General features: G+C 38.8%; 2 protein-coding genes across 2 annotated transcripts; both read left to right on the top strand.

Annotated features, from left to right (window-relative positions):
* The first annotated feature begins 3,444 nt into the window (after positions 1 to 3,444).
* LOC130913344 (keratin, type I cytoskeletal 18-B-like) lies at positions 3,445 to 20,495 on the top strand. Its single transcript, XM_057831889.1, has 9 exons — positions 3,445 to 3,500; positions 4,417 to 4,798; positions 7,258 to 7,340; positions 7,582 to 7,738; positions 12,837 to 13,001; positions 13,162 to 13,287; positions 16,051 to 16,268; positions 17,600 to 17,628; positions 20,213 to 20,495. Exons 2-9 carry the CDS (start codon positions 4,430 to 4,432, stop codon positions 20,326 to 20,328), a joined length of 1,263 nt encoding a protein of 420 aa, XP_057687872.1. The 5' UTR covers positions 3,445 to 3,500; positions 4,417 to 4,429; the 3' UTR covers positions 20,329 to 20,495.
* A 1,047-nt stretch (positions 20,496 to 21,542) lies between these two features.
* LOC130913342 (piggyBac transposable element-derived protein 3-like) lies at positions 21,543 to 23,916 on the top strand. Its single transcript, XM_057831887.1, has 2 exons — positions 21,543 to 21,618; positions 21,960 to 23,916. The coding sequence occupies exons 1-2, from the start codon at positions 21,561 to 21,563 to the stop codon at positions 23,870 to 23,872; spliced, it is 1,971 nt and encodes a 656-aa protein (XP_057687870.1). The 5' UTR covers positions 21,543 to 21,560; the 3' UTR covers positions 23,873 to 23,916.
* Positions 23,917 to 26,195: the final 2,279 nt, after the last annotated feature.

Below are 26,195 nucleotides of genomic sequence, written 5' to 3'. Positions count from 1 at the left end.
ATGCTGTTACAGCCCTCTGCTGGGTTTTAGCTCCTAATTTCCCTGAATTAATTAGGCTCAATTATTATTAGCCAACAAGGTTAAGCTATTAAAGAGGAAAGAATCCAGTGCGTACATGTAGTTTGCCCATGGCCACTTCACAGTTCTTATTTTTGTCATTGGGCTTTGAGGTAGACCATTCAAGTGATGCAATTGGTCTGCTACAGCACCTTTTCTTGTTTATTACTGAATAAGTCATTGAAGTATTGTATTGACAACTTCACTATGAATGTCTAATTAAAATAGGTTTTCTTGAATGAATTAAGCACCTTGAATACCAACTCGACAATATTAATAAATATTATAAAAATCGATCGATTTGAAAATCGATTAGTTGTCCAATAGTCAGTTAATAGTGGATTCGTCCAAAGGAAACCATAACTGATGTGGCCCATGAAAACAGCAGTTAAACAAAGAGGATAGCAACACTTCATCAAACAATTTGAAAAAATATATTCTTTATCCTCAAACCTATTACTAAGTCACTTGCAATAGTTATTCAAATTAAATAACATGAGTAATACTATTTGTTAGCACGACAGACCGAGACAGATATGTTTATATATTCAATATTTACATCCTTTTTATTGTATTATTTTAGATTAATGACAATTATATTCATTGTAATAAGGAAAAGTGTTGTTTTGGGTTAGGATCCTGCCCACTCAGCGAATTAAACTCATATTTTAAGACAGAACTGTACTGTTCTATTTTCTTGCACCTAATCTGTGGTGTAGTTTTTTTTAAGTACACAAGGGGGCAGTACTTGCAAAGTGTATACTACACAATGGAACAGTAAAAAATGACAGGGATCAAAGGGTAAAAGATTTTTCACCACAACCTTCATTTTTGTAACCAAATAATGTACAATCATGGATATTGAATCTAACTGCCATTGACATAATAGACGTCCAATAGACGGGGGGAAAATACACATTTGTCCCACACAAAAAGACTTAACTATAAAAAGTTCAATATATATCTTCAAAAATAAAATGGATAACTAATAAACAAAAAATAGTGTGGCAAAAAATGTGGCTTTTTTTTTTTTTTTTTTTTTTTTAATTGTTTTGAACACATTGCAACTTTCACTGCTGTAAACTTGGACTTTACAATTAGGAACACATGTTCATTTTTTCATGGAGGAATTAAATTGTTCATATATTTATTGCAATGAAAAAGATGTGTATATGTGTTGAGAATACAGTAGAACAGACAGTATATGTATGGAAGGGATCCAGTAAATAAGAACTCGTACTGTGTGAGTCATAAAAAACAGGTCAGTCAGTCACGGTCATACGATCACCCCCGGAGACTGCGCACACTATTTTTTTTGTGCCAATGCCCCACCTGTACTGTAGTCTCATGTCACGCACAAGTGTTTCTTTTTTAAATGTATGAAAGATTGCACTTGTTTGTATCATTTTACAATGGACCTGAATAGTATGTCTTCTATTTATTAAAAAAAAAAAAAAAACGTTCACGAAAGGACTTTCTTGAAGGTATGTCACAGGGTAACACAGTATAAAATTAATTGTAAAAAAAATTGTTAAAATTATTTTTTCTTCATATACCGTAGTTCTTATTTTAAAAAAGGAAAAACACATTATTTATATATTATTTGATATTTAATTTATTTTCAGTTCAAATACTTCGTTAAGTGTTGATCTGACTGTTATACAATTTTAAAAATTTAATGCAATGAAATACTGTATCTACAAATACATACACATATGCAATGTTATCAGCAATTCTATACACCGTATTTAAAAAAATATTTATGAATAATAAATGACAATAACAATTTTACAAAATGTGAAATAATACTTTCAAAAATGAGGAACCTAATATTTTCCCTTCTCATTTCAAATATAGCCTATTTTATTTAAGATATATTCATTACATCAAAATTTGGATGATAATTAATTTTTTTTTTTTTTTTTTTATTAATCAGTATAGAATTAAATGCAAAAAATATTCTAGGTGCATAGGTGTTAAGATACGTTTTCATTTAATTTCCCTCAATAAAAAAGGAAAATATAGGCATAATTTATATATTATTTGAGATTCAATTTTAGTTCAAATACTTTGTTAAATGTGGATCTGAATGCTAATTTTTTATCAAAATACTCTTTAAATTATAATGCAACATATATACATGTATACATATATATATATATATATATACGCTGCACATATAAAACATGTTCAACAACAACAACCTCTTTATTACTTATTCATCTATTTATTATTTTTATCTAACTATTATGAATAATAAATGAAAAATTGAATTCACAAAATATAAAATAATTTTTAAAAGGGAGGAACCTTAAATTTACTAATTCTTTCAAATATAACTAATTTTATTTCAGATATTTCCATTGCATTAAAATTTAAATATTGAATTTTGATGACATTTTAATTAAAACAATAAATTTTCCAAAACATGCTGTATATACAAATAACTAATCTAAATTTTACTTCCTAATTTAACAATATATATTTTTCATATATACAATCCTCTAAAATAGATTTTTATTACATTAATTTAATTTTATTAATTCAATTAATTATTAATTTAATTAATAATTATTTTATTTTATTGTATTACAGTAGTAGTATAGTATTATAGTAGATAGTTTTTATTAAAGTACTATCGTTAACAGTATGAGCTCAAAGCAAAAAAATTACTAAAATAACTGCGCCGTAATTGAATAAACATGGTTGGCAACAAAATAAGTCAATAATCTAATGTGATGTGTGTTGTCATACAAACATAGCTCATCAGTAAGTAGGTTAATGCCAATTTTGGGCCTGGCCAATGCTTTGTGTTGGCGGATACCTTACAGGAAATGTAAGTCAATAACCATAGACGAGCCAACATGGCTGCGTCTTCCAATCCGGGCCGGGAACGCCTTTGCTTCAATTCCCAGGGGTCTTTGCTTTCTCCTCATTCTTTGGCACCATTGTTCGCCGCGTCACGGCACCGCTTCTCACATCCCAGTCCTGTCGGGCCATTCTTCTGACAACTGCAAATATGTATGATCATGTTTCAGTGCCAATGACGGCCATAGACGTCCGATACATTCGGACCGGGAGGGCTAAGCCAACCCGCCCGGTCCAAATGGATTGGACGTTTCGCGCCATTAATGGCAGCCAATAATGCCATTTATGAAAAACTTTAAGGTGGTTATAGAGCAGTTACTGTGCGCTCAATGTAAAAACATTTTTTGAGCAACTTACTCTGACAAACAATTAACTATTCTTTCAAGTGGCGTTCAGGGTAAGCATTTTTTTCCCCACCTCCAAGGTGTCGAGTTGCATCCCCCTCCTCTTCATTGTCTCCACCCTAAGGGACGGGGAGGCCAGCCGGCGTTGCCGCTTTCACCTGCACTGCCACGGTTCCCACGACCAGGACGCATCAGGAAAACGGTGAGCAGATCCAGAGCCTGAATAATAACGTAAGTGTCACCATGAAAATAGTGAAAAGAACCTTGTCAAGATTTTTTATTTTAATTGGTCAGGATTTTATTGGATTCCATATTTAAAACGTTTTCAGACAGGGTTGGGTTTCCGAGTTCCTGGCATTGGGTTTTAAAAACAGTGGAAATGGGGTTCCCAAATCAGGTTTTAAGAGAGGGTTAGGGTTTCTAGCCATGGTTGTACAGTTGTGGTTTCAAGTGGTTCGGATTTCAAAGTTGAGAATCAAAATGTGTTCTTACTGTAAATTAGTTTTAAATGAAGTTTTCAGAAAAGGCTTTCAAAATATGAGTTTAGGCTTTTCTAACCATTTCAAAGTAGGTTTACAAAATAGGATTTCAAATCAGGGTTTAAAAAGTGTCAAGATTTTTGTTTTAAAGGCACACTGTTTAAAAAAAAAAAAAAAAAAAAATTCAAGTCACCTGAATTTTCAAGTTTTGATGTAAAACTTCTATGATCAAGTCATTGCCGAAAACTCAAAATTTAGTAAGACTCGCATTAAGAATTTAAAATTTTACGTGAACTGGATTTAAGTACATTTATAGCTACACTCTGAGATATCAAATTTCAAATCATTACCGTATTTATGACCTGTGACCCTTTTCCCCCCTCCTCATCATATCACCTACCGTGCAAATTTGATTTAAATTGGCTAATCCATTACGAGGTTATTAAAAAATTTCGATGACCTGTGTGACCTCTTGACCCAAAATTCAATCACTTCTTCCGTTTCATATGACCAACATATACGGCAAACTTGATAATCCCTTTATTTGTTCTTGAGTTATCTTGAACACAAACAAGTTTGAGTTATTTCAACTTAAAACTTTAAATTATAATGATTTATTAGTTTTGTTTATTACAGTGCAAAGTTGTAACCCCGGTGCATTTGTGCAGAAATCCTACAAGGATGGCGTCCACGCTGTCCGTGCGAAGCTACTCTGTGCGCCAGCCGTCCTTCTCCAGCGCGTCGGTGAGGGTCCGCTCCAAAGCCCCCGCGGCAACGGCCGGCACCCTGTCCCTGTCGCGCTCGGTGTCGGTGGGCAACGGGCTCCATCTGCTGAGCACCGGCTTGTCCCTCAACGGGCCGGCTGCCAGCGAGAAGGAAACAATGCAAGGGCTCAACGAGCGTCTGGCCAACTACCTGGACAAGGTGCGCTCTCTGGAGAGGTCCAACGCCGAGCTGGAGCTGAAGATCAAACAGCTGATGGTGGAGAGGCAGCCCAAGGGACACGATGTGGACAACATGATGGCGCAGGCGCACGCCATTGGACAGGAGGTCTGGACTACAAACGAGACATAAAGCACACTTTTCTATTGAATACCGATAGGACACTGCACAACGATCTTGGATTAAGACAAATTTCCAAGTCTTGGTTTTGACTCTCCAAAGTCTTGATTTTGGCTTAATCTCAGTGGTTTCGGGTATGTCTTGGTTGGGCCAAAGTAATCGATGTCTTCCTGTGAATGCTTGCTCACCAATTGAACTAGCCAGACTACACATCCATCAAACTACCTCTACCTACAAACTATTTACAGTATTTACTAATTTATCTACAAAACTCACTATCTAACTCACTACCAAATTCTACCTAGCTACTCATCAATTTAGCTGCCTAAATTTACTAGTGTTGTGTTCAAGACCGTAACCTGACCAAGCCTATCCTGAAATCAGGAATCACTGAGATTAAAGGAAAAACATCACCTAGTATAAAAAACCATGTGAGAGATGGTTCCTCAAAGTATTTTAATAGGCAAAACATGAATTTGTTAGACCACAGGCGTCCAACTGACAGCTTGGCGACCAGACCCAGCCTGCCACGGCATTTTGTTTTGGCCGGTAAACATAACTCACCTCATGTTTTTTGTTAAAGTAAAATTCATAAGAAGTTTTAGAGAAGATTTACATTTTTCCTTTTTTTTAACAAAATAAATCAAACAATTTAAGATTTAAAAAATTAAGAGATTCTCACTGCTTTTTTCTTTTTTTTATTAAATCCTCAAATTGAAATATAAGTAAAAAGAGTGTTTACTAGAGTTGTCCAATCATGACTTTTTCACCAATAACCGACATCCCGATATTGTCCAACTCTAAAAATTATACTGATAGCAAACTGATACCGATATATACAAAAGTGGGTACGGACGTGTCATATTTCCTCTGTTACCTTTACATATGTAACTTTTTGAGAAAACTGTACTTCAACAAGTAGTTTTACTAAAACATACTTTTTACTTTTACTTAAGTAGATTTGTGAAGAAGAAACGCAACCCTTACTCCACTACTTTTGGGCTACACAAGTCGTTACATTTTCCTCTTTAATCTAAATATTAGATCTTTACTTTTTTTTCTTGCCAGAGACGCCAACAGTAGCTCCACCAGTTTTACCAATGAGACGTCGCAACAATAATCACGATTCCATGATACCAATCGGACTCAAGCTTGCTGCTCTACGATCACGTCGGCCTGTTCAATCACATGGCGTCTATAAAGCACGGTATAAAATGAAGTATTTGACACAGAGCGCCGCTGTCAACATGACTCGAAAGCGAAGCTTTTAATCTTTATTTCTTTATTTGGCACCGACTGATCATGGAAAACCACAGATATGTTCCTTTTAGTTTTATAATAGGAAATATGTGTTCTCCACTAGAGGGCACTCATGCTCTTTGGACGAATAATGCTTCATTTCTGTAGATTTTTTTTTCTCTTACCAGAATGCAATGCTTTTGTTTGTTTTTCTTTGGCTTAAAGTGGAAAAAATTATGTAATAGGTTACAGTACATTATGATATAATAACACTTCATATAGATAACTTTGTGCTGAGAAAAAAAAAACAATTGTTGAAAAAAAAAAAAAGCGTGAGCAGTTACTCACAATGTTACTCATTACCTCCTCTGACAAAATACTTTTGTAGTTGAGTACATTCTTTGGATGACTTACTTTTACTTGAGTAATAATATTTTGAAGCAACGCTAATATTACTTGAGTAAAATTTTTGGCTACTCTACCCACCTCTGGATATACAGTATAGGGTGGTGGACTTAACATATTATGGCTAACTGTATTGTGATGCACCACTGGATGCTTTAATAATGATAATACTCACATAACAAAGGCATCTTGCATATTGGCCTAAAACTCATGAACTCAAACTCAAACTAATGAAAAAACGGTTTCGATAGCTTACATTATTATTTTAAAATGCTTTAAATGCAACTGTGGTGTTTACCATTACCCCTTTTTTTAATTAAATAATATGAATAAAATAAAAACAAATACATGAATAGATGAAAACAAACATTACGTTTGTCCTTCTTTAATTAAATCAATTCAAAAAATAGATAACAAAATAACATTTACTTTTTATCCTGCTTTATTTAAAAAAAAAAAAAAATTAAAAAGGGGGAAAAATAATAAAAGCAATAAAAGAAAATAATTGCTTTTAAGAAGCCCCAAAAAGGAAAATTTGGACAATTTTGGGTTCAAGAATATCGCAAAACCATTAATTGACTTTCAAGATAGTTGTCGGTTCATTTGCTAGTCGATTAGTTGCTGATTAATCAATTAATCGTGGCTGCCCAGGTTTCGCTGCCATTGACAGCTAGAAGCCAAATTCATTTTGACTGGGAGGGTTGGCAGTTGCACTCAGTACTGAAACATGATTAAATGATTTGTCTAACATTGTCTATGACAGTGAGTTAACCAAGCAATTTCACAACATCTCGCTCACTCAGGTGAGGAAGAGGACCCTGGAGAACGCCCGCATCATGCTGGAGATCGACAACGCCAAGCTGGCGGCCGACGACTTCAGGGTCAAGTGAGATGCCCGCAAACACACAATGACTCCTAGTTTCAGCCTTCACGTTAGAGCGCCAGACTGCCAAGTACTACAAATTATGACTTTTCCGTCGGCATGTGAAATGACAGCAGGACAAGGCGTCTATTTGAAACATTCCATTCAGTCTACGCCGTTTACGGGAGCTCGGCGAACGCTTATCGCTCAACTCCCGTGATAACTCGTTGGTAAAAATGCCGCAGCAATATTTTTGTGTGTCCAGGTGGGAGGCGGAGGCCGCCTTGTGTCAGTCGGTGGAGCGCGACTGCCAGGCTCTGAGGCGGGCCAAGTCCGACCACGACCAGATCATCTCCACACTGAGAGGAGACTTGGATAGCCTGAAAGAGGAGCTCTACTTCCTCAAGAAGAACCACGACGAGGTCAGGATTTTTACAACGCTTCCGTTTGCACAATAAAACGGAGAACAAAATGACATTTGGGTAAATGATTTTCAACATATGATACGTTATTAGCAAATGCGTTTTTTACGTAAATACTCTAATTTTTAGTCTATGAGGCACACCTGACTATAAGCCGCCACCCACCAAATTTGACACAAAAACGGCATTCGTTCATAGATAAGCCGCACCGGACTATAAACCGCAGGTGTTCTCACTGTTCCTTGGGTAGTTACACCAAAACATAATAACCGGTAACACTTCATTTGACAGCGGTGTCAGAGGATTCTCATTAGACTTGTCATAATTATGACATGACACTGTCATGACTCATAAGCATCAATGAATGCTTATAACAGATGTCATTTAGTGTCATCCGGCAAATGAGCTCACTTTTCTGTTATAAGCATTCATTAATGTGTTACGATCCGTGAACGCGGAAAACAAGATTGGACCCAAGAGCAGACAAAAACTGAGGGAATAGTAACAAGGGTTTATTAATACAACCAAAAAACACGCGATCGCGGAAAAAGAGAGAATAACAAAAGGCGATCAAATAACACTAAACTAAGCGGTGGGCAGCGAGCCAATAAGATAACAAAATAATTACACTCAATACCTGCACAAGGTAGAGGAATCGCCAAACGAAAAAACAGCTGACGCATAAACTAGCAAATCCAACGAGCCTCGAAAGTACAGGTGTCAAATGGCGAAAAGCAAGCAAATATCTCGGCAACGTTGGCTTGGATCGCCGATGTTATATACTAATGTTGAGTTGCTGGAACTAGCCGCAGGTGCGATGATGGGAACGCCCACACCACCGACTCTGTAACGGAAACAAAATCTAACCAGCAGCAGAATGTGACATAATGCTCATGATAGTCATAATTATGACGGTCTTATGACACCGTTGTCAAATAAAGTGTTACCTATTAACCCCAATAAATCAACAAATAAGCCGCACTGGACTATAATCTGGAGGTTTCAAAATGAGGGGAAAAAGTAGCGGTTAATATTCTGAAAATTATGGTTAACGAAGTAAAAATAAAATTAACCTGAAATAAAAATCTAACAATGTACATTGTATATGAAGATATCAAACATCATGTAGAATGTGTATTATATATCAAATCCAGGCAACAATATGGCCCTCAAGTGTATTTTTAGACTTTTCTGACCACGAGGACCTTTTACAGGTCATTACCCGAAAATTGAATCCCTTCTTACAAACATAAGGGGAATTTATATCTATAATTGTATATAATTTTTATCTAAATAATGAAGAAATAATGTCACACATTGTTGAATATATCGTAAAAGAAAAATAATTAACTCTTTCGCAGGTTTTGACGATGATAGACATCCAATCATGTGGCTCCTTTCATTTTTCTTCTGCTGAGAATTTAAATGAGTTTTAATAAATGAGTTTATCACATCTAGTGCTGTTAATGGCAGACAATGAGTCAAAATACACGCACCTTTCAAATTTTAATGTTGTGTCTCCTTTTAGTCGTCAACAGCATAAGCCTTCATAAAGTGTTTATTTTGACTGTCTGATCGACCGTAACTTACAAAAGGTACTGGTAGCTGTGAACAAAGCTACCTTGTTTAAACAGACTTGAAAAACATTAAGTGTGTACAGGCACACCTTCAAAAAGACAAAAGTAAGAAGAACTGCCCGGGGACCAATCAGCCTCCAACATGGAAGGGCGGTACACGTGTTGTGTCCAGGATGTGTATCTTACAGTGAAACTTTGGGCTTTGGGACAAAAAAACTTGTCAGTACATATTTTCAATGAATTGCTTATTTTTATCATCTATAACCAAAATAATGATTCAACCCCTTTTTTCCACTATTACTCTTGAAGGCAATTCTTTAAAAAAGAAAAAGCAAAATAGTTTCGCAACTAAGAGGCTTTATAAAAAAAATAATAATAAAAATTCAGGTTTCACCCCCAATAAAAAGGTTTCCTCGAAAAGAAAAAAATGTGCACGTATGCAAAATAAAAAAATAAAAAAAATTAAATTACTTTGTAAAAAGTATTTTTTTAAGAAAAAATATATATGTATATATGTATAAATAGATCTAATACATCAAAAACTATGATTACCAAAGAGGAAAACATTATTTTATACCCATTTACAATATTGCCCTTAAAGATAAATAGCTTGCAGATTATGTTTTGTTATGCAATTAGATGGGGCTTTTTTTGTTGTTGTTTTTTTTTGTTTGTTTTTTGAGAAAATATATATTCAAAGAACAATCAACAGTAACTTTAAATCTTCTATATTTGTGAATTGTAATATTAACTCATTGCCTCCCACTGAAAACAATCGACACAGAATTAATATAAATAGGGAGGATTGCCTTTGAATGTCCATATTTCAGCATTGAAGGCAGACACCCAATTTCGAGTCGCGTTCAAAATGGATTGGACATCTGCTGCTGTCAATGACAGCCAATGGGTTATAAATATGTATATATATATATATATATATATATATATATATATATATATATACATATATATATAAGGGCTGTCAAAATTATCGCGTTAACGCGCGGTAATTATTTTTTTTAATTAATCGCGTTAAAATATTTAACGCAATTAACGCACATGTCCCGCTCAGACAGTATTCTGCCTTTTGGTAAGTTTTACAGCAGGCTTTTTGTGCTGTCTAACAGCGAACTCTTGTGGTCGCTTTGCGACATGGTTTATTTTTTTTCTTGCCAGTTTAATATGGCTGCACGACGTCTCGGGCTGACGCCTACGTTGTAATGTTGTGCTTATATGATCCTTGGACAAGATTTGTCCGTAAGTATGGTTGTTGTAAAGAATGTACATATTATGTTAGTAAGCGAAATGTTCTATTTTTTGTATGAGACGCTTTTTGTTTATGTTTAGTCTGTGTGCAGCTTATATAATAAAATTGATTTATTTTCCCCTCAAAATAACTCAAAATACAGCCATTAATATCTAAATCCATGGCAACAAAAGTGAATACACCGCATGGGAACTACGTACATCCCTAGTTGTCCAAATTGAGTACTGCTTGTCATTTTCCTTCCAAAATGTCATGTGACTCGTTATAGGAGTGCTGTCAGCATTGCTGCAGAGATTGAAGAGGTGGGGGTCAGCCTATTTGTGCTCAGACCATATGCCGTACTCTACATCCAATTGGTGTGCATGGCTGTCACCCCAGGAGGAAGCCTCTTCTGAAGACCGTATACAAGAAATCCCGCAAACAGTTTGCCGAAGACATGTCACCAAAGCACATGGATTACTGGAACCATGTCCTATGATCTGATGAGACGAAGATTAATTTGTTTGGTTCCGATGGTCTCAAGCATGTTCGGCGGCGATCAGGTGAAGGTACAAAGATAAGTAGGTCATGCCTACAGTCAAGCATGGTGGTGGGAATGACGACCCCACCTCTTCAATCTCTGCAGCAATCTTCTGATGTTTATCCACCACCACTATGTCAGGCTGGTTGGCCATCACCAGTTTGTCCGTCTGGATCTGGAAGTCCCACAGGATCTTGGCTCGGTTGTTCTCGACCACCTTCGGAGGTGTCTCCCATTTTGACTCCGGGGTCTCCAGTCAGTACTCGGCACGGATGTTCCTGTACACTATGCCTGCTACCTGGTTATGTCGTTACATGTATGCCTTGCCTGCTAGCATCTTACACCCTGCTGTGATGTGCTGGACTCTCAGGGGCCTCTTTGCATAGCCTGCACCTAGGGTCCTGTCTGGTGTGATAGACCCCGGCCTCTATTGCTCTTGTGTTAAGGGCCTGTTCTTGTGCTGCCATGATCAGTGCCTCCGTGTTGTCTTTCAGTCCGGCCTTTTCCAGCCACTGGTATGTTTTTCCCATGTCAGCTACCTCCTCAATTTGTCGGTGGTACACACCATGCAGGGGCTTGTCCTTCCATGATAGCTCCTCAGTGTCCTCCTCCTTATTGGGCTTCTATTGCCTGAGGCATTCACCGTGTAGGTCATCACTGGGTGCCATTTTCGTGATGTACTCTTGGAGGGATGTAGTTTCCTCCTGGATAGTGGCTCTGATGCTCACTAGTCTTCGGCCTCCCTCTTTCCACTTTGTGTAGAGCCTCAGGATGCTGGACTTAGGGTGAAACCCTCCGTGCATTGTAAGGAGCTTCCTTGTCTTGATGTCGTAAGCCTGCATCTCTTCCAGTGGCCAGGATACGATGCCAGCAGGGTATCTGATTACTGGTAGGGCATAGCTGTTAATGGCCTGGATCTTATTCTTGCCATTCAGCTGACTCTTGAGGACCTGCATCACCCTCTGTAGGTATTTGGTTGTGGCATACCTTCTAGTTGCTTCCTCATGGTTTCCATTTGCTTGTAGGATCCCCAGGTATTTGTAGCTGTCCTGCACATCTGTTATGTTGCCTTCAGGTAGTTCAGCCCCTTCAGTTGAGATCACCCTCCTTCTTCTGGATACCATTCGCCCACACTTATCTAGTCCGAATGACATCCCGATGTCATTGCTGTATATTCTCGTGGATCAGGGAGTCGATGTCACGCTCGTTCTTGGCATACAGCTTGATGTCATCCATGTAGAGGAGGTGACTGATGGTTGTTCCACTTCGGAACCGGTACCCGAAACCACTCTTGGTGATGATCTGGCTGAGGGGGTTTAGGCCTATGCAGAACAGCAGGGGTGACAGAGCATCTCCTTGGTAGATACCGCATTTGATGCTCACATGTGCAACTGGCTTCGAGTTGGCTTCTAGAGTTGTCTTCCACAGCCCCATCGAGTTCTGGATGAAGGTCCTTAGTGTCCTGTTGATGTTATACAGCTTCAAGCATTCCAGTATCCATGTGTGTGGCATCAGTATGTGTGTATTCTTTGGGCTAAAACATGATAGGAAATTCTAAATCACTATAATTGGTTTCAAGGTTAATCTTCAAAATAAAAGGTCCTCAAATTTGTTGTAAAAGTGTGCTTGAGCAGTGACTTAAAAAAAAAAAAAAAAAAGTGATTAGTTTTGTCTGCTAAAGTGACTGATGGCAAATTGAAATTATCCGCTGGTTGTTGTGTTTGGTAATTGCAGGAGAAGAGCTCCCTGAAGGCACGCTTGGCCAACGAGCAGCTGAACGTGGAGGTGGACGCAGCTCAGGGCCCCGATCTGGGCGCCGTCATGGCCGAGCTGAGGGTCCAGTACGAAGGCATCGCGCGCAAGAATAAGGAGGAGGCTGAGGCCTGGTACCTCAAGAAGGTCAGTTTATAGGCACTACTTCTGCTGGAGATCACGACTCACACCTAGACACTCAGGCAACATACCCACTAGTCGACGCCTCTTCACGGCACAGAACATACAGACGCTCCAACCTGGCACCAAAGTATTTTTTTAATGATTTTCCCGCTCACGCGCACAGCTAGACGCGGTGCAGTCCGAGGTCAAGGAGAGCAATGAGGCACTCCGCTGCGCTCAAGGCGAATTGAGCGAGCGGCGCCGTTTCCTGCAGGCGCTGGAGGTGGAGTTGGATAGTCTTCGCAAGCAGGTAACAACACTAACAGCCCGTGTGTTAATCCTTTGTCGGCCAAGTGGGTCAGTTGTGGTCTACATGACCCAAAATTTGATGTCTAGTATGGATGCCAGGTCTAAAAATTGTTAATACTTTTTCTCCTCATTAAAACATGACCTTTAAAACACTAAAACATGATCCTTCACTGTCAGCCCTCCAAGTTGAAATGGAATGGATATCTGTCACCATCAACCAATGAGTCAACTGTTTAATTGCACCATACGCTTGTGTTGTGTGGTGATTTATCATATTCCTGTTTTGCTGGGATAAGGATATGCAGAGACGGACACATTCTCTTCACACTAAGTTGCATGTTTTTGCTATATGAATGGCTATACCAAAAAATCAGAAGTATCGCCCCCAATTGAGGATTACACCCTGCGGTTTGAATGGAGCCTTCGTCACTGTTCACCTCTCAGTAAAGAGACGTGACAACAACTGCCATCACAATGATATCATTGTGATTAACAAGGTGTTTGTGCTGGGCAAACACTGCACTTTATGAGTCTCTTTGGAACACCAATTTACAGTTCGCATGGTATCTATGTCACGTTTATATGGTGCTAATGTACATTGTCAAAATGATTGATTATAGGACAATAAATGACCACAGCTGAGTATACTGAATAATTCTTTAAAATATTGAGCGTTCCAGTTCGAATGTGCCAGTTATTGGTTTCATTTTAAAGCAACTCTGGTTCATGTAGTATACCACAGTTTGCAGCAGCCGATGAGTTAACCCCGTGATATGGCACTCATTTAACTCTTTAGGTGACACTGACGGTAGGGGTGTGACAATATATACCCAATGAAATATCAATATGCTTCTGCCAAGAATCGGTCACTTTAAAAAGATGTCACAGTTTAAACAAGGAACCAAATGTTTGCTACCAAACTGTTCCACCAGGGGTCCCTAACGACCGGGCCGCAGACCGGTAAATGGTAACCGGTCCGTGGCGCATTTGGTACCGGGCCACGCAGAAATAATAAATAATTTATTAACGACTGCATTCTGGCCGATTGACTTTGGCCTGTGCCGCTTAAATGGTGTTATACTTGTATAGCGCTTTTCTACCTCTAAAGGTAATCAAACTGCTTTACACTACTTTGCCATCAACCTACTGCTGACACAGGTTCAGTATCTTGCTCAAGGATACTTAGGCAAGTTCATCAGGGTGGAGAATCGAACCCCCAACCTCTGAGCTGGGGGACAACTACTCCACCACTGAGCCACGTCATCCCACCAATAACCACTAACACACCAATATCCCTGTCTACTCTAGATATACAACTACAGGGCAGGATGTCGTCATAGAAATCCATTGATTGGACTGTTAGCAGTACATCTTGTTTTGTATATCTATGTGCTTTTGGCCTCGATAATAACGTATGACGTAGGTCGTCGCCCATCACATTTGTTCCCGCAAATAATTAGCCCCCACACTAGAATGACTGAAAAACAGACATCTTTGGAAAGATTTTTTACGAGGAAAAGGGAACCTGACGAGCCAGAAGATGAGCCTACAACCTCGAAGAAAACAAAATCTATGCTACTTCCCAATCACTTAAGACCAACGAACTGCGAAGGAGTGGATTTGTGACCCGTATGTGAATAAACCGAGTGATTCAAGCATGTCGTACATTTGAGACAACAACTCTACCGAGTATCTGGATTAAAGTCATTTCGGAATATCTCGACAACGCTAGGAGAGCACTGAAAACTGTGCTACAATTTCCAACATCATATCTTTGTAAAGCGGGCTTCTCTCACTCTCCTATCTCGGGACCATCTCGTCTCAATGAAACAAGCTCAGGCCTCCCATTGATTCAGCGGGTGAGTTGTATTTTCCCTGCACTTAACACGACGGGGCTAAAAACAAATATTATTTTATATTTGCTGTATTTTACTGCCGCACATTGCCGGTGTTCTGACAAATTTGGCATGCTCGTAACGTTAAAAATGACCGCGAATGCAGCGATTCCAAAGTACAGTACACACTATAAACTTTCTTTAAAGAAAGGAATATTAACTTATCTTTGCCATGTTAGCTACACACAACAACTTCACGCAGCTCTCTCACTTAACGACTTCGCCGTCTCGTTAAGCATTAATTTACGCCATTTTCGTGTTGCACATGTATGTTTATGATGTAAATAGTTTTTTAGCACTGTTGGATAATATTGAGAGTCCAACTGAATATAAAAGAGGGCTTTTTTTCACCGCCACAAAAGCTTTGGGAGCAAAATTTTACAAGGGTGAAAAATTTGACAGAACACCGGTCCGTGAGAAAAAGACCCAAATCACAACGGTCCATGGTGCAAAAACGGTTGGGGACCCCTGCACTAGACAAGTGTCTACAGTATGTTGACTCATTGGCTGCCATAAATGGCGCTAGATGTCCACTTCCATTTTGACTGAGATGGGGGCAAATGAACACTCAGTTCAATGAGTTATATGAGTGGCTTACGGAGGGTTCGATCCTGATCCATTACAAAATTGGGAAAGACTCACCCATTAACAAAGACAAACACATAATGATTATGTTTTTTTTCTTTGCAAACGTTTTTTCCGTAAATAATTAAAATATCCTAAAGCATGGCATATCATTATCGGGGGTCTAATAATGGTCCATACTGTGATTTTTCCCCCCAACTGCCCAACACTAATCTTCCATTTGAACAATGTCACAGTACACATCTAAGTGAATACGTACATAAGCGGCTGGTGCGCTTTGTCAGGCGAGCGTGCTGGAGGGCAACCTGGGGGAGACGGCTCACAAGTACTCGGCAGAAATGGAGCGTCTGCAGGGGACCCTGGTGCAGCTGGAGGACGAGCTGTCGCAGCTGCGCCTAGACATGCAGCGCCACAAGAGCGACTATGAGCAGTTGCTGCGCATCAAGCAGAACTTGGAGATGGAGATCGCCACCTATCGGAAGCTGCTGGAAGGAGAGGAAATGTAAGGGAGTGCTTTAACCATAATGCTATGTTAAAATGCCTGTGACAGCAATAAAACAGTCTTAAATAGCAATATTTTGTGAATTAGAATCATATTTTGAGACGATTCAACTATATACAACAATTTGGCAACGGGATGACAAGAAATTAGGTCTTTTAATCAGCCGTTTAGCCCCGCCTGTCATTATAGCGCTCTAGCGTCCCCAGCTGGATGATAACGTTGGCAGGGTACAGATTTCATCTGATTTAAAATTCAGCCCATTGAGGGGGAAGATTCAGAATGAGGAAAATGCCACAGAGAGCAGCAAAATGTCATGATTGTTTCAATCTCTCTACTCCAATATCTTTACAGGATATTCTTTTTATCGAAGTATTTTTCCCCAATTGCTAAATAAATGGTATGGTCATGACAAATAACAGTCCAGTGCTAAATGGACTATGAAATATTAAAAATGGATTTATTCAGTACAACAGAGCAAAATTACTGCATAACAGTCAAAACTGCCTACTTCTTCCTTTCCGGAACGGTATGTTACGCCACTGGAGTTAGTCCAGCTTTTGTCATTTCCCTGCCCCGGCTTCGGGCGTAACAGCCAGCCGACATGCAAACCCGAACCGAGCAGCTTTTCCAAGTCTTATTCTCGCCTTTTGAAAACGAAAAATCACACAAAACTATCCTGACTCATGTCACACACGGCGACGGGGTTGGTTGTCTTCACCGATCAGCAAGCTCCTGGCGGTTAGCAAGTTACAGCTTGTTGTGCTGCTGCGGCGGGCAGGCAGAGAGTGGAGAGTAGGGAATGAAAGCAAAAAATGGCGCATTCTTGGTGGACAAACTGGCCGACGTCGGAGCGGGGGGCTGGCCGTGGGCTATTGGTGGCAACAGGAACAGGACCAAGGGGATGGACATGACCATGGTGTATGACAAGCTGCCGGTCGTCGGCCGAGTGGCCTTCTCAGTGGACAGGGAGCATTGTCACCCACAAAATTCAAGCCACTTCCTTTTTAAAACGTGTGCCATGATCCCAGTATTTGACATAATATAAACACGTACCTTGACTGTAGTACTGGCTGCATACTGAAGATGATTAGCCCACTGAAGTCACATTCACATTCTTCATCAATCCAGGAAGTCACTCATTTTCATGGCGTGGGATTAAAAAATTTTGAATAAATATATCGATCGCTTCCACACACATCCAAGCGGTCCATTTCATTTATGGATCATAAAATACCGTATGAAATATGAAATATACATGCTTTTTGCTGTCATAGGCACTTTAAGGATGGCAGCACTGAATGCTTCTGACTGTCTTATTCCCCGTCCCACAGGGTGAAAGAAATAGCGCCACCTCCTAAAAGTAAGTCACAAAATTGCTTCACATCAAAGATACATACTTCTACAACTGCTAATTATTCATTTTCATTCATCCTCCCTACTGCTTATTCACACAAGGGCCAGCTAAATATGGGCAGGAGGCAGGGCAAACCCTGAACTGTTTGCTAGCCAACTGCAGGACATACATTGACAAACAACCATCCACACCACAGGTGTCAAACTGATTCCAGAAAGGGCCAAGTTGGTGCTGGATTTTGTTCCAACCGATACCGTGCAGAGTTTAACCAATGAACTTCCTATTGAAACAAGCAGCACCAGACAAAGTTTAACTTATTACACATGTAAAAGATCTGATTGGTGAAAAGGTGTCCTCTTCATTGGTTGAAAAGCAAACCTGCACCCACTTGGCCCTTTCTGGAATCGGTTTGACACCTGTGATCTACACTCACAATTACACCGATGGAGAATTTAATAGTCTGAACAGTCAGCATACCATGCATGTTTTTTGGATTATTTGGAATTAAACACTTCAGAACTGTGAGGCAAACATGCAAACCACTCTGCCACCACGCTGCCTCTATAAATTATAGTTTGGATAATAAAATATTTTTTGCAATACTATAACTTACATTAATCTACTTATGCCATAATTAAATATCACCGCGCAACACCTTTAAGGAGGGGGCCGCCCTGAAGTCCGCTTCAGTTATTCCCAGTCGGTCGCCGAGTAAAAAGAAACATGTAGGATTTTAGCACACCGGATTTAAAAAGTACGAAAGCTGTACTGCATACAGACAGGAAAGATTGTCTCAGGAGTGATTTGTTCGGGGATTCAAGGTAATTATTATATTTTTCTTACCATGCAAGCATTTTGAAACGTTGTGAAAAAAATCAATGGGAGAATGGGAACCGCTACGGCATTGGCGTCATTCTTCGACATATTTACGTAAAATAGATGCGTTACTGCCCGTTTTTTTGCTCTTTTAATAAAGAATCGAGACTGTTTTACATTCATATCTATAAAGAATTCGGGGATTCAAGCATTTAATCACAAGAATTTTCACCGGAAAAGCTCTTGTTGTTTGCAAATGGCGGCCGCCACATTGACTAACAGACTAGCATCATTCTTCAATGTCTTTACATAAAATAAATGCTAACTACCCGTTTTTTTTGCTCTTTTAACAAAGAATCGAGGCTGTTTTACGTTCATATTTATAAAGAATTCGGGGATTGAAGCATTTATTCACAAGAATTTTCAATGGAAAAGCTCTGTTTAAAAATGGCGGCTGCCACATTGACTGACAGACTAGCATCATTCTTCAACATATTTATAAAATAAATGCTAACTACCCCTTTTTTTGCTCTTTTAACAAAGAATCAAGACTGTTTTACGTTCATATCTATAATTCGGGGATTTAAGCATTTATTCACAAGAATTTTTAACAGAAAAAGCTCTTTGTTATTCCACTCGGTCAGATTTGACAGTCACGCCAACAATGCAGGCCGACTATTAATGGGCCCCGCACCCCGTCAATAGTTATGAAGTCTATGGTGATGGTACATTGTATCATTACATTTTGATTTAAAATGGTTTATCTTTTATGCATGTACACCGTGTTTTTTAAAAAAAAATCACTGCTGCTATTAATGGGCCCCGCGGCCCGTCAATAGTTATGAAGTCTATGGTAGAGTAGGGAATGAACGCCAAAAACGGCGCATTCTTGGTGGACAAACTGGCCGACGTCGGAGCGGGGGGCTGGCCGTGGGCTATTGGTGGCAACAGGAACAGGACCAAGGGGATGGACATGACCATGGTGTATGACAAGCTGCCGGTCGTCGGCCGAGTGGCCTTCTCAGTGGACAGGGAGCATTGTCACCCACAAAATTCAAGCCACTTCCTTTTTAAAACGTGTGCCATGATCCCAGTATTTGACATAATATAAACACGTAGCTTGACTGTAGTATTGGCTGCATACTGAAGATGATTAGCCCACTTAAGTCACATTCACATTCTTCGTCAATCCAGGAAGTCACTCATTTTCATGGCGTGGGATTAAAAAATTTTGAATAAATATATCGATCGCTATGTCTATGGTGATGGTACATTGTATCATTACATTTTGATTTAAAATGGTTTATCTTTTATGCATATACACCATGTTTTATTAAAATCACTGCTGCTATTTGATACATATACAATATATGTCAAGTCAAATATTGAATTCTATTTTAACATTTAAAACATGTTATATTTAATATTTTGGTTCTATTGTTTTTCCACAAGTGTTATTTTTTTCCCCCTCTTTGACTACATTTTAACTCCTTGTCCGCCATTGACTGCAACAGACATCCACTTTATTTGAACTGGGAATGAAGCGAATGAACGAATAACCTCCCAGTTCAATTGGATTGGACGTCTACTTGCGTCTACTTAAATTCAATCGGATGTCTATCATCATCAATGACAGTGAAAGAGTTAGTAGCTGTAAAAATATCTCATATTTTATTTTTAATGAATGAAAATTATGAGTTGAAAAACGAATTCCATTGAAAAATCGATGTAGTCATGTGACTTCATTGCAGTTTATCATGTTGTTCCCTCCTAGAAGAGCCCGATGTCCGCACCAGGAAGATCGTCAAGGTGGTCACTCAGACCATGATCAATGGCAAAGTGGTGGACGAGTCCAGCGAAGTGGAGCAGATTGAGGAGCGCAAAAAATGAACAAATGCCTATATGCACAAATGCTGGTAGTGAATGATCAGCCAATGAAGAGTTAATATAACGCTGCCAAACAAGGTTGTGCCTCATTTTGAGTTACTTTAGAAAAACTGCAATTATGATATAATCAGATTATCATATTATCATAGCCAATACATTTTAACTTTAATTAAAGTCAAATATATATTTATTTTTACTTTTATTGCAAAGAGGTCTCATTTTAACTGAAAGTTTGCTTTGGAGACATAAAAAAAATGTATGTTAACAAAAAAAGGTAATTAAAAGTAAAATAAATATACTTTGCATGCATTTTTTTGTGTTGGATTCCATTTTTTAAAAAAGCCATTTATTTTAAATTCTTTTATTTAAAATTGAAATGATTTATTTTAAATCATGTTAGAGTGATTTTTTTCCCTTGACTGATACTTCAAAAAGCAAAAAACAGAAACCAATATTCATTGGTGTCAGGTAACTTGTTTTTTGTCAAACAGAGTGTCATTGTTTCTGTGACATTGGCAGCAGTTTTGTATCGACTGAAAGCTCCAGATTTTGAAAAGGTAGTTTACTTGTAGCAAACAATGTGAAAGGCAGTAGCTTACGGATATTTCAGTACCAAGTACACGTTTGTATCTATTATGGATACAACATATAGATAGAAGTAGTAAACAATGAGAGAGGCAGACAGTTCAAATTGATGTCTATTGCCATCAACTGCTGCCAATGAGTTCTCAATCTCTGGTTATATGTACACTTTTTACAACATTTTAATTTCTGTGGCACTCTGTGGTACACATGGAAGTTAATTTTATTAAGGTCTGGATTATTATGGGGTCCTTGGAAACATAAGCGATTTTAGGGGGTGGGGGGTGGGGGGGTGGCTGGTGGCCTAAAAGTGTAATTGCATGTAATTGACTTTCCTATATATCTAAAAGTTGTAAAGCAATAAAACTGCAACAAAAATAAATGAAATTAACAAAAAAAAAAAAATTTTTACGATGGGTCAAAATTATTTTTTCGAGCACCTTAGACGGTCATTTGCTTTGCATATAAATAAATAAATAAATATATATATCCTCCTACGACCTGGCGTCCACATGTGTGGACATCACATTTTTGGTTGTCAAGACTACAATGTTAAATTTTGGACTACAAGGGCCTGGCGTCCACTTATGAGGACGTTAAGCTTACACCTAGTGGTGGAAGAAGAGTGTAACAAAGCACATGTCAAATTCAAGATGGCTGACAACCCACCCAAACATTCTGATGGCTCCTCCCAATCCAAAAGTCGACCAGGTAAAAAATTCAAACAAATTTCATGGCTGATTCTTGCTCAGATATGTTTAGAAGTGTTCAATGTGTGTTGTGGAAGTTAAATTTTGCAAAAGTAAAAAAAATTGACGATTTACCATGCTGCTAAACTTGATGTACACATATGTGGACAGAGGGACTTAGTTTTGATGGTTTTGTTGAACATGTCCACAAATGTGGACGGAGGGAGTTGATTTAGAATTTGTATTTTGGGATGATTTTGTTAGAAAACATAATTTTATACAGTACAAACAAATATGTCATGTTTTATAAATAAATATATGTAGATTTGTTTTTGGTTTGAAACAAAATGTTTTTTTTCCTAGAGCGTTATTCTCTGCAACAAGTAATGAAAATGCTGGGGTTAATTGGTGGAGAAAACTCTGAGGTGGAGGATTTATCAGATATCGATGATCCTGTGGGAGATGCTGAATATCAACCTCCTCCCACCAGCAGTGAAGAAGACAGTAGTGGGTGTGAGGACCCCGTGCCACAGCCCTGTCAGCCTATCAGGGGACGCAAACGTTTGCGCGAGGAATACGAGGGATATCGGTCAGATCGTGACATTGCCACATCACGCACCCCCAGGCGTCGCTCTCAGACACCGCAGGAAGAGGCTGATGTCTCAGGCAATGTCTCTGAAGATACAACACCAGGACCCAGCCATGAAGAACAGAACAACAAAGGGCGTGGAATGCGATGGAAGGCTTCTTCGCTTACCCCACATCAACCTCCGTTTGACCACGAGGAGGAAACTGTTCATGACAGAGAAGGCTGGACCCCCCTGGACTACATACAACAGTATATTGACACAGATTTGATAAAAATCATTGCAGATTGCTCAAATGCTACATCACTGTCTAGAAGTGGAGATCCACTCAACACAACAGCTGATGAAATTTTTCATTTTTTTGGTGCCTGTATTTTGATGTCTTGTGTACCATATCCTGCAATCAAGATGTATTGGTCTAAATCCTTGAGATTCCCTGCCATCACTGAAAAGTTCACACGTGATAGATTCTTCCGACTGAGGAGGTCACTCAAAGTGCTCATTGATGAGGATGTTCCAGAAGATCTGAAAGAGTGTGACAAGTTCTGGAAGGTGAGGCCTTTTCTCAACCGCATTCTGAAAGGCTGCAAATCTCAGGCTCGGCCACAGTGCGTTTCCATTGATGAACAGATGATTCCATTCACAGGAGCTTGTCCATGTCGACAATATCTGCCGATGAAACCAAACCCAGTTGGCATCAAAAACTTTGTTTGCGCAACATCAGATGGTATAGTACTGGACTTTGAGATTTATCAAGGTGCAGATGGACTCCGTGAACAAGTTGAAGAACCAGGGAATCTGGGTTTGGGAGGCTTGGTGATCGATCGTCTGTCTCAGACTCTGCATCCTAATACAAATGTGTACTGCGATCGATTCTTCACATCAATCCAGGCAGTGGAACACATGATGAAGAAGCATCTGTATATAACTGGTACAGTTATGAGGAATCGAGTTGCTGCTGCAGCGCAGAAATTGCCAAGTGACAAGACCATGAAAAAAAATGGAAGAGGAACCTCAGCACAAGTTACCAATCTGGATGGAAACATTTATGTCACCAAGTGGTTTGACAATAAACCAGTGTTGATGATGTCTACTGTACATGCGAGAGAGCCAGAAGACACGTGCCAGCGATGGGACAAGAAACTGAAACGGCATGTGACCATCTCTCGACCATTTGTTATCCGTGAATACAACTCCAAGATGGGTGGAGTTGACCTTGTGGATAGAATGATGAGCTACTATCGAATGAGTGTCCGTACAAAAAAATGGACACTGCGGATGCTGATGCACTTTACCGATCTGGCTTTAGCCAACAGCTGGCTACTGTACCGCAAAGACCTCACTCTGAATGACACACCAAAGAAAAACATCATGCAGTTCCTTCAATTCCGCATGGAAGTGGCCATGACCTTCTTGGCTCAGAGAGACAATGACAACTCTGACTTTCCAGAGCAGGAAGATGACACAGACGTTTCAGTCCAAGGGAAATTGCGTCCAGTGCAGGAAGTGCCCCACATCTCATTCCGCAGAAAGGGTAATGCACATCTGCCAGAAGTGGTACACTCAAAGAACGCATCACGATGCAGAGCAAAAGGATGCTCAGGGAAAACTCGAGTGCAGTGTGTTACATGCAAGGTGTTCCTCTGCTTACAGGCAGATCGCAACTGTTACGCTGCCTTTCATACATAGGCATGAACATTTTCCCAAGGCAAAAAAATGTTGGAGCACTTTTGGTGTGCAAGTTTCATGTTTTATGCCATGTTCAGAAATTGAAATGAACAGTTCAACAGTAGCAATGAAAAACATTTTTGAAGTGTACTTGTTTTTCTTTTTTGTCCTCCTGCAACTGTTAGCAGCACTTCATAGGACTTGCATAAAGGGGCACAAGTTGTTGCTTTGAATTTTGTTTTTGCACTCGGAAAAACTGCTGCCATGTTCAGGCAACAAATAAAGTTTTGTACATCATTACTCAATTGTGACGTTATTGTGTTCACTCAAATTTAAAACGAATGTCCTCATATGTGGACATCATTTTTCTCAGAAACCACATCATGTAAAAAGATAATTCTTTGTTTTTACACTCATCAGGTCCCAATTAGCCTAAATATCAAAGAGAAAATTAAAATGTATGCCTTGCAAGAGTCCGGGTCTTAGGAGGATATATATATATATGCGTATAATATATATATGTTTACAAAAAAAAAATAATGATTTTTTTCTTTGATTGAATTTTTTTTTTTGATTGAAGCAACTTTTTATTGATTGAATGATTTAGACACAAATGTCCTAATCATAATACGGCCCAAACACAAAAAGGATTGCTTCAATCAAAGAAAACCTTTTTAATGAAAAATTAAATGTTCAAATGCATTCAAAAACCTTTCTATGATTGAAATTCTTATTTTGATGGAAGTGATTTTTCTTTGTGAAAATCTATATTTTTTTAAGAAACCTATTTTTTGATTGATTAGTAAAGACAAAAATGTCCTCGCAAAAATGTGGCCCAAACACAAATTAACATTACTTCAATCAAAATTAAGTTGCTTCAAAATAAAAATAAATAAATAAATAAATAAATAAATAAATTTTTTGATTGAAAATAAAGACACAAATCTACCTCCATATGGCTCCGCCCAGGGGATACAATTTTGACTAGAGTAACTACATTGTCTTGACACTGGCGGGCATACCATATTCAATGGATGACGATCTTGGCGAAAAGTATAGCTGTCCTAAGCAGCCTGATTTAGAATTCCCCTCAAGTTGTGCCCCCACTGCCCCAAAAATCAAACTCCGCCTATGCTTGGAAACAGTCCTGAAGTGTCAGATTCCAGTTTTAAATGACAACCCGAGCAAAGGTGTGTTTTTTTTTTTTAAACTGTAAGTGAGCAACTCACACACTAGGTGACACTATTACACTCTTAATCTTAATCGGGTTTAAATTCAGTTGTATGGCGTGGCAGGAGTGCCAAAACCAAAGGAATTAAATATTAAATGTGTGATTAAATATGCAAGGGTCATTTGACGTCAGTTCACATAAATGCCTAGAAGCTCCCCAAGGGACATATTTTAATTTTTACAATATTAGTGCTTTATAGTATAGACTCCATATATAGAATGTAGTGCAGAGGCGATTGCTCTAAAACTGCAAGGGAAGCTCAGCCTGGGGCTGTTCGATTTATTTTCTCTTAAACCCGATTTCACAATATCGATTTCTTAGCAAAATAAAAATAATGACACCTAAAGTATTCAGAATGTCTTATATTTAAACTTTTTCTTTATTAGAACTGAACGTGGCATTTACCACTTTTAATATACACAGAACAATCCTTTGGGATTAAGAGCATTTTATTTATACAACAGACTCCAGCTCTGTTCTTAATTAAAGCGATCATGGAAGAAGAAAGTGCATATACCAATTCAAACAAACTCATACATGAGAAAAGGCAGTCAGTCAGTCTGTACACCAAATATTCTGTCGGAAAGTCGGTCTGTCAACCAGTCAATCAAGTCATTCAGGTGAAGTAGGTAGGCAGCCACACTCAGGGTGATGTGCTGTCACATTTCTCTCTGGTCTGTCTTACATAAATTAATGATTAGTGCAAAACTGTCACTCCATAATAACAATATGCAAGGTGGCAATCACCTTGTCTAAACAAACACAAATGTGCGCCCCAGCGAAGGTGACAAACAGAAATATCCCTTAGGTTTATGAGCACCTCATCGTTACAAAAGACATCAGGTTAGACACATTAATGGGCCAATAAACAATGTGCATATACATTAAATTTTCAAATGTAGACCTACACATTTTGCCAATATGTTATTGTATTAAAACAAAAAACAACATAGCATGCTTTTAGTTACTGTCATCTAGTAGCAGCAATCTTGACAGGAAAACGAGACAGAGGGAGGGACATGCACGTTTCAACATCGTATGTCGTTGCGATCATATGTTGAGGTACCACTGTACTTTCATACTTGTGGTATAGTGCAATATACACTCAGCCAG

This window comes from Corythoichthys intestinalis, chromosome 3 (assembly GCF_030265065.1).
Source record: "Corythoichthys intestinalis isolate RoL2023-P3 chromosome 3, ASM3026506v1, whole genome shotgun sequence".
Lineage (NCBI taxonomy): Eukaryota > Metazoa > Chordata > Actinopteri > Syngnathiformes > Syngnathidae > Corythoichthys > Corythoichthys intestinalis.
This window is presented reverse-complemented; position numbering and strand designations above follow the sequence as displayed.